This window comes from Vicia villosa, linkage group LG4, assembly GCF_029867415.1.
Source record: "Vicia villosa cultivar HV-30 ecotype Madison, WI linkage group LG4, Vvil1.0, whole genome shotgun sequence".
Lineage (NCBI taxonomy): Eukaryota > Viridiplantae > Streptophyta > Magnoliopsida > Fabales > Fabaceae > Vicia > Vicia villosa.
In genome coordinates, this window is record NC_081183.1 from 142,255,681 (window position 1) to 142,265,650 (window position 9,970).

The 9,970-nt window shown below is 33.2% G+C and overlaps 1 protein-coding gene across 5 annotated transcripts; it reads right to left on the minus strand.

Moving 5' to 3' along the window:
- Positions 1 to 3,680: 3,680 nt before the first annotated feature.
- On the minus strand, positions 3,681 to 9,439 carry LOC131595341 (telomere repeat-binding factor 1-like). 5 transcript variants are annotated; one of them, XM_058867667.1, is made up of 8 exons: positions 9,296 to 9,439; positions 8,535 to 8,709; positions 8,179 to 8,399; positions 7,358 to 7,448; positions 5,845 to 5,928; positions 4,325 to 4,672; positions 4,038 to 4,099; positions 3,681 to 3,944 (listed from the first exon to the last, which is right to left on the minus strand). In XM_058867667.1, exons 2-7 carry the CDS (start codon positions 8,682 to 8,684, stop codon positions 4,085 to 4,087), a joined length of 909 nt encoding a protein of 302 aa, XP_058723650.1. In that variant the 5' UTR covers positions 8,685 to 8,709; positions 9,296 to 9,439; the 3' UTR covers positions 3,681 to 3,944; positions 4,038 to 4,084. The 5 variants fall into 5 exon arrangements, with proteins under 5 accessions (XP_058723650.1, XP_058723652.1, XP_058723649.1 ...); XM_058867669.1 differs by having other exon boundaries at positions 3,681 to 4,099; positions 8,613 to 8,706; XM_058867666.1 differs by having other exon boundaries at positions 3,681 to 4,099; positions 8,535 to 8,706.
- Between the last annotated feature and the right edge of the window lie 531 nt (positions 9,440 to 9,970).

Genomic DNA, 9,970 nt, shown 5'->3' on the forward strand with positions numbered 1-9,970 from the left:
CTAGACTTCAGTCACGCCTCTTGGGCAAGATTTATATATTTTGGTCCCTCCCGAGAAAACTCTAAGTCTCTCTGATGAGGAGTTAGATAGCTTATTTGTACTTCCCTGAAAGGCAACAAGGATATCCACTAGGAAGTCCAATGTACAAAATATTTCCTTAAGAGGCGGCAAGAATCTTTACCCTGAAGTCTAGCATATAAAATATTACCTTAAGAGGCATCAAGGATCTTTGCAATAAAGTCCAGCATACAAAATACAAATTTAAGAAGCAACAAGAATCTTCATCATGAAGTATAGCATACAAAATATTACCTTAAGAGGCGGCAATGATCTTCACCATGAAGTCTTGGATACAAAATATTTCCTTAAGAGGCGGCAAAGATCTTCACCATGAATCCAGCATACAAAGTATTTCCTTAAGAGGCGATAAAGATCTGCAAGGTGTTCTAAACCCCCTACCAATCATAATGATGTTGGAATTCGCGAGGTGTTTTACCCTCGCAGGTAGAGAATTGAATGCTCTGTGTGTGTCAATCTGCATGCTCAGACTATTCAGCGGGTGCATTAGAATGACCATTTTTTTACGAGGGGGTAAGTACCTTAAAACCTCAATTTGAAATTATTTGACTTCATATATATATATATATATATATATATATATATATATATATATATATATATATATATATATATATATATATATATATATATATATATATATATATATATATATTCCCTCCAACCATTTTAAAATTAAAAAATAAAAATAAAATAGCATTGCAAGGAGTTAAGCCCTCGACAACCTCACATCAAAAGTTTCAAATATAAACATGCATTACAAAGGATTAAGCTTCTGGCAACCTATATTTTTGTGAGGGGTTTTACCCTGGCACAATCCCCTTAATATGATGCATTTTTCTTTTAGTGTTTAACATCATTAAATAAATCTAAAAAAATATACTATGATCATCTACATTAGTAAGGAATTATTTATAACCAAAAAGAGAATGGACATTAAAAGGACCCCAAATATCCATGTGACTGGTATCAAAATAAATTTTTTCTTTCTAAGAGCACATGAATTATATGGTAAGGGATCTCTTCCAACTTAATCAGAGGATTATGGGTTTGAACTCAGCTCTGGACATACAATTGTTAAGTTCTCTACTGGGAGAGTTTTGTTGTCTATTGTGATCTTCCTAAACTCGAGGACATAGAAGATTTGTAAGTCTTGACAAAAGAAAAACTACTTATAGTATTAAGAGAAGAATGACCAAGACGAAGATAAAAAAAGATTACAAATAATAGAAACATTATTAAGATGGTTTTTTGAACCAATTGGTTTGAAAAGGAGAGATGAAAGTGTAAGTGAAATAATTGATATAACTCAATTAAAAAAGATATGACAGTTCACATTTGATGCAAGTTTAGGAATAGAAATTAAATTAGTATAAAATTTAAGAATAAAGAGATCATTGTTCAAAATTAGAAGAAAAAAAAAAAAGAATGGTGCTGTAATGGTGGAACCATCAAAAAATTTAATGGAAATAGTTTTAATCTCATTTTAAGATTGATGTGAATGTTTAGAATGCACATGATCAGTGTCTCATATGTCTAGAATTCAATTAGCATTACCATTAATATGTGAATGAGATGTTTGATATGGGTATTTGAAGACGTGTTTAAGGAAGTGTTGAGATAATGAATATTGGTAGAAGTGATCCGGGGTGAATTTTGTATGGTGAAGACAAGGTTCATAGTTTCGTTAGAAGAATTCTTAGTAGCGAAGTTCACCCATCATATTTAGAACTCAATTTGTAGCATATTAGAACATTTCTTATACGAAAATTCGTCTTTAGCATCGATTATAATATCATCAAAATAAATTTTAACACGTAAAATGTTATTCTCAAATTTTTTTTTTATAAACAAAGTTGCATCAACTTTTCTTCTTTGAAAATTTATTTTCAAGTAGAAACATGCTCAAATGGTAATATCAAATGTGGGAGACTTGTTTTAAATAGTAAAGAGTATTTTTTTTAACTTGATGAGATCATTAGGACAAGAGAAATTTTTATAATCATGGGGTGGATCAACATACACTTACCTCTTATATGTAATTGTTTAAAAATGCACTCTTTACATCCATTAGAAAGAGTTTAAAAATCAAGATATAATAAAAAAAAATAAGAAGCATTCTAACTTGTGGCTTCATTGATTTTGTTTGGATCAATTTGGGAAATAAAATCATGAATTTGCATACTTGATTTAGAGAGTGCCAAGTAGTTATATCTTTTGAGATGTTTTCTATTACATTATGAATCATATGTCCTCTTGTCGTGTTCCACTTTGTTGATAGTTCTTGATGACTATCATCTCTTTTTCTTTTTCTTTATTTGTTTGTTCATTTTGATCTTTATATTTGTCTTCTTTGTCTTTATTTTCATTTTTGTCTTCTAAAAGATATTTCTCCAAAATACTTGCACAATCAAAGACTTTTATCATTCATTATTAAAAACTTAGGGTTAATTTCATCAAAAATATCGTGTACAGATTCTTCTATAATCATGGATCGTTTATAATGAATACAAAAAACTTTATTAAAAGTTGAATATCCAAGAGACCTGCAGCAACTTTAGTGTCAAATTTTCAAAATTATCCTTCCCGTTATTAAGGATAAAACATTTGCAATCAAAGACATAGAGGTCATAAATATTTGGCTTCGATCTTTTAAGTATTTCATAAGGAGTAATTTTTAGAATTGGTCTTATCAAAACTCTATTCATTACATAGTAAATATTGTTTAGTGCATCAACCTATAAATATTTAGAACGATAAGTTTTGTTGAGTATCATTCTTGCTATCTTTTCAAGAGACCTATTTTTTTTATTCCAGTACTTAATTTTATTGTGGAGTTCATGGAGTAAAAAAAGTATGCAGTATTTCATTCTCAATACAAAAAATTTCAAATTCAACATTTTAAAATTCACCTCCTCAATCACTTTGGATAGATGCAATTTTTAAACTTTTTGTTTTGTTTTTTATAACCTTGACTAATTTGTGAAAGACAAAAACCTTTTTTTTTTACAAAAAAGAAGTGTGTAGATTAATTTTAAAAAAAGAGAAAAAGAAGATAATTAAAACGAAAAATAAATAACAATTAAGTAAAAGAGAAGAGAGAAAAAAAAAAAAAAAGACAACAGTTTTATCAGAGATTACTATTTAAAATTTTCACTACCGCAAAACTTTTAACATAGACTCAAACCTCAACCTTCTTACCCCAAATTTTATCAGAGATCAACTTACAATATAGTTCATTCTAGATCAAACAACTTACTATTACTTTATCCAAAAACACAAAAATCTATTATATGCTTCAAATTCTCTTTTACTCTTAGCAAAATAAATGCGAACATGCAAGGATTTTATCAAAAATCAGTTTTTGCACAATTCCTTGAAAGAGACCAGTATTTGGAATCTAGATAGAAAATTGCAGAACGAGGTGTGTAGAGCAGACACCCACCCTTCCTCCCAAAAATATCCTTGAACAACACAACACAACCCCTTTATTAAGAGAGCTGATTTTCACACAATTCTTAAACAAATAAGTAATAATAGATTCAAAGAATAATATTATTTAAATCTATATTGAAAAGGTACTTTGTCCAACAACATGAAAATATCCCTAATAAAGGCTTTTTATTTGAAAAGGTGGGGACTTATAAGCTGTATGGTTTTGCAGAAATTTCAATGGTTTCCCATCCATCTAAACATCTATTTTTTTTAATACAAAATGGTATACTGCTGACACAGAGAGCAATGGAAAGAACCACTCTCAAGAAATTACAACAAAGACTCAAAACATTATTCTATTTACATCTACAACAAGGACATTTCAAACAAAGGTCTATTTCTTGATAATAATCTTCTGATAAAGGCTAAACCTGCATAGAACCACTTTCTATAAATAATTTATGTAATATATAGAAAATGCCACCAAATGATTAAATATGAATCTTGCTGTCTGTCTGTCCTACCCAACACCATGGATCCCGCTCCTAATGTTTCAGTCTTCGCACTTCAATCAAGCAGGGATCGTCTGCAAATTCAAACGTGCAACAAGATAAAATACCACATCCATTTGACAGGAAATAAGAAAAACAGATAATCACTGATAATATCATACGTAAATATAAAATTTTTAAAAAAAAAAAAACTAAGTTTATGCCATTTTGCATCTAAGTAGCATACAAAAGCATCTTCTACGTGTGCATTTAATGCATTATGTTATAGTATTACAATGGAAGGAAAAGCCAGGATTTACCGTCTTTGGGGTGCTCTTCTTCACCTTCACTGATTTCATTGCAGCATCTGCAAAAGCTTGCGCTACATCTGCATCTGCCTCTGCAGCCTCTGCCTCCTTTGTCGCCTCTTCAGCTTCCGCTATGGCGGCTTCCGCTTCAGCAACTGCTCGAGCAGCAACTGCAGCTGCCTCTTCTGCAGACATGGACCTTAGCTTTTCTAACTCATAATCTATCTCAGACTGTGAAGGCATATTGCTGTCATCAATCTCAAATTTCATAGAGCCTTTTTGCCTCCCTTCCAATAATAACATGGGTTGGTGTCTTCCTCTGTCAGAATGGGTAGGTGCAATCCTATACCTACGTTTAACCTGAAATATCAAACTCAACCCATGAGTACGATCTCTAATTGAATCAAGTAAATATGGCTCAAAATAAATGTATAACACTAAATCAAGAAGAAGAAAAATTGATTTCTAAAATATATAGAACAAAAACTGTTGTTAACTCACAACAGAAGATATAATTTTTTCTAAGTCTACATTAGAAAATGTAGAGTAGAATACTAGAATCTCAGACCAAACCCACAACCAGCAGCTGTATCTAAGCAACAGATGACAGACAAGAGAATATAATAAAACAAGTAATAGCATCAGCAGCAACACTTAATTTCAAATAGATATATGTATTTTGAATAAAAAAATATTACAAGGAATGTTGAAGTGTTTCTCATCATTTTAACTAGACAAGTCACTGCTTTCATTTTAACTCGAGATCTTTCCTTATTCCTTTCAGCCTCTCTCAAAATCCTCTTTTCCTGAGGTTTCTTTTATTCAGTTATTCCTCTATATCTGGCCCAATTTCCACTCCCCGAACTCATACCAGGGTTTCTCTAATTTGAATGGTTTGAGGCCGAACTCAACCCCGCAAAGTGGCTTGTAAGGTGAAGATTTCCTAGACATTACAAGTTTTATTTAGGCCTTATCTCAAACCAAAGTGAACCTTGAGTATTTTCTAATACACCTACTCACGGTTCAAGCCCAATACTTCAGAACTTGGTTCACAGATAATAGATGGCCCAATAATGTGTCTGGGATAGACACAAATACCATCTTGTGTTTTTGGCGCCTGATAACTCCACCAAACCAACTTCTAAGGTGAGAATTGCTTGACTTTATAAGCTCTACTTAGGCCTTATTTCTAGCCAATGTGAGACTTCGATTTTTCCCAATACTAATCCATTACATCTTAGAGTAAATGTTTGATTTTGTATTTGTCCATGAAACAGTAAATATAAAACAGTAATGTAGAGAACTCACTCCAGAAAGATAAACTATAAATGGGATATCCATGTTTCAATCTCGTTAAATACTCATGCCCCTAAATTAATCCACAGGATAGAGTTGTAAAGTGCACTCATGCTGGTGATTGAACAAAAACACAAATGAACGCGTTGCTGAAAACAGATGCATGTATGACAATTTTATTATATGTTTACATCAGATGGATGAGTAATGACATAATGAAACATGTTGCAATATACCTTGATCAGTTTTCCACTAGATGCAAGATACTTCAGTTTTGCTGACAATAGATTTTTGAAGTCTGCCGGTGGATAATAATGGTCCTACAGAATACAAAGTGATGAAATTAAAAAAATATTGTATTGTATATGAAATGGAATGCTACAACACTTTAGCAAGTAATAATCAATATAATGCCATTTCTTGACCATGTAAGATTTAGCCAATTGAAAGTTGAAATAGCACCTTAGATCACACCCTACCACAAGGGACATTCGAAACACATAAGGCTCAAGATGCACTGAGCTTTCACTCACAGAAACCATAAGTCAAAGTAACCAGGCTTTGGGAGGCATGGAGTTGTTGTACGACATTCACACCCACAGGTCTCACACTACTCTGTTGTCCATGGCGGACAGCCAAAATCACGCCATACCGGCTGCTTTACGGCGCCGTTATAGCGGGTCATGGCGGGAAAACCCGCAATATCGGCCGATATTTAGCATTGCGGCAAGCCCAAAAACCGCCATGTATATCCGCCATAGCGGCCATGGCGCCGCTATTTGATAACGCTCAACTTTAGCCTTCTTTTTTCAAACTGGCTCTGCTTCATGATGGCCTCGACTTAGCAAAATCAAAGCAATTAAATGTTTGAGTGATTAGTGTTATTATATGTGGTTGATTGTCATTTCTTATTCTTTGCATTTATTAATTTTCTTTTCCTAATTCTGCCTATGTTAGCATTGCTATGCATAGCCATTCCCAAACCTAGATAAAAGAAGAGGGTTGTGTTAGGCAGTCGCCAGTCAACGTAAAACTTCTGCTGTAAGGAGAGTAGATCAAATGGAAAGGAGTCAAACAACTAGAAGTAGAGGAAGACCTAGAAAAACTATAAGAGAAACTAATAAAAAATATCTAAAAAATTAATGAATTGGAAAGAAACATGGTATTGGTTAGAACATTATGGCGGAATTTGATCCATGTAGCTGACCCCACTTATTGAGATAAGACTTGTTTGTTGTTAATTTTCTTTTCATATTTCTTACATTTTCTTCTATACAGTTCTAGGGCTATAAACAAGAATAGCTTATCGTAATTTATACAGACAGAAAGTGAGATTCATTTACTACTCGAGTGCACGAGGCTCCCACTAGGTGGGGTCTAGGGAGCATAGATGTATGCAGCCTTACTCTAGCCAGCGGAGAGGCTGTCACAAGGAGTTCAACCCATGAGCTACATATTACAAGGTCCACCTTAATGTTGCGCCAAGGCCCGCTCTTTGACGATATAATACCCAATATTAGTACTAATATCAACTCCAAACCCTAATTAAACAAATAACTTGTGGAATATGGAAAAACCTCCCAATAGATTTTCTAAGATATTCTAAAATACTGATAATGGATTAATGAATTTATACGACATTTATTACATATTCTAACATCTGCCATAATAAAGTTTGAAAAAAAGCATGAAAACTACATAATTAAAAGCAGAACAAATCAAAATTGGGCTCAGAAATCAGAATTATACCAATATGAAAGACGCAATTGTTGTTTTGTTAGAACCACCAAGCTCATTCAAGCTAGATATAGCTTCCATGATAAGGTTATCCAATCTGAATCTGTATAAAATAAACACGGTTAAGCATACAATGTCGAAATACACATGAAAAATATTTCGATTTACAACAAAAGGGGGAACATGTATAAAAAATCACGATTTACAGCATAGATATTGAATGATGTTCTTAACAAACTGGGTAAATAATGAGAATCCCTAATTGAAAGACAAACGCAGATAGCACTATTAAATTATATGTTCTATTCTGCAAACTAGGTTGAAAGATCTGAATTTTCGCATATCGCAAAAACTGTTAGTTTGTTCAAATTCTGCAACACTACAGTGATAAAGTGATGCTACAGCCTCTTACTGAATTTCTCCCTCATCATCTTGCACAAGGCCACTCCATGGTGGTAAAGTCTCATCTTGTGTGTTGGCTGACGGGACAAAAGTCGCATCGAACTCTTGAAAATCTTCTAAGATCTTGAAATGATATTCCAGTTCCGAGGAGGAATCAGAAAACTCCTGTTCCGAGGAGGAATCAGAAAACTCCAGTTCCGAGGAGGAATCAGAAAACCCTGTTTCAATCGAGAATTGAATGGAGTTTTCCCGTATTTCGACGGGAGAATCTAACGCAAACATTACTTTCAATATTTCGTATTAAATCGCGTATCGCTAAACAATAGCACTTTGTTAAAATTTCACTATGCTATAGCCGCTATTTAACAACGCTATTAGACGCAATTAAATAAACTACCATATTTAACAAACAAAACAAAAATGGGCCCAACCTTTCAATAGACCTTTTCGGACCAGGAATCTGAAGCATATCCCTTGAAACCTGAAGAGGCTTAACATCAACAATTTCATCGTCACTTGGACTAGCAGGAACGACAGCGAGAGAGTTTTCATCGTGTCTTGATCCATGATGATGCACCCTTTTGATTGCCACCTTAGACTTCTCTCTGGAGGTCCATCCATTTGCCATCACACTCAAATTTCTCCATTTATCCTATCCAACACCCACATAACCAAACCTTATCATCTCAATTTAACGGTCCAAGTGTCCAACATTAACTCAATACAAAAATATACAGAAAGGGAATAAACAAACAAATAAGCACAACAACCAACAACATAACCAAACCTTGAGATCGACATTTGAGCGCAGAAATAAGACACAATTAAACTCAGGATCCTTAAGTATTGTACGCCATTTACCCACCCCATGCTTGACAACTCCAGCTTTGAGTGCCGATTCCTCTTCTGATGTCCATTTCTGCTTAGGAGCACCCATCTAGAGAAACAAGAAATTCACTCTGCTGCAACCAACACCATAAACCATAAACCATACAAATATCAAATTCACCTCTAAACATATAATCACAAGTTTTACAAATCCAAAACGCTTAGCCATTGTTCGGATATTCGAAGCCAATTAAAAATGGACACGACAATAGTCCCACCTCGACCAGGGCGCGCGGCGTAAAACAATAACTTTTCTATATCAGTATCCAAAAAAATGAATTGGAGCAAGGTTTCAAAGTACTTAATCAAATAGTCCAAAATCATTTTACTCTTTTTTACAATAATCCAAAATTATATATTATATATGAATCGTAAAAATTCTTATAAGTTGAGAAATTTTCCTCTGATTCCCTTTCCCTCCATTTCTATCCTAACTCCTAAGCAAAACATATGAAAATTCTTATCACAATATAAATCTAAGTCATCAATCGCATTTCTTATTGAAGCTATGCTACGGTGCGATGTAATTCTCTGATGCAATGCGTTTTGCAGGCGGCTACCGCGGCGGAATCGGATCACCGCCGGCGAAACCGCCGGAGGAAAGAGAAATTGGGAAAATAAATTGAATAAATAAGAGAAAGAAACGGTGGAGTTTCTCACCCTAAATTCTGACGAGGAGGGAGTCCGGGGCTGTGTAGAGATTAGTGATAGTTGAACTTGTTTCTGTTACAAAGGGCAAACTGCCATCGCCTATATTTTCTTTTGTCTATTTTTTATATATTGTTTGATTTGTATAATTGTTTAGGGTTTTATTTGTTTGCTAGATTAAAATGTATTTATTTTTTTATAAGTTTTTTAATATTTATTTCACATACACAAAATATTTAGTTGTTTAATTGAACATTGTTGTTATTTGTTCTCTAATGGAGATTAGTTATTGGTAAATAATTAGTAAATATTTTGTATTAATATGATTTAAAAATATACGATGTTTTAAATTTTAGATAGAGAAAATGAGTCATGTCATTAATCTGTTTGATCTAGATTATATTACAATTTGATTTAAGATTAAACTATTTATTCAATTGTGATAGATTTCAATGAAGCTACCAATAATCTTGCATTCCATTGATATCGTCCAAGTCATGATTAAATTCAAAGGAAACGATGATGGATATTTTTTCCTAACCACTTGTAATACATATTGTGGTTGTTTCATTAGAAACAAATTCGACAAAGGTATTTTTGAATTTAGGGCATTATACAAAGGTATTTTCCTTGTTTGAGATATACCCACTCACAATATTATTTTTGAAATTGACATCTTTTTCAAAG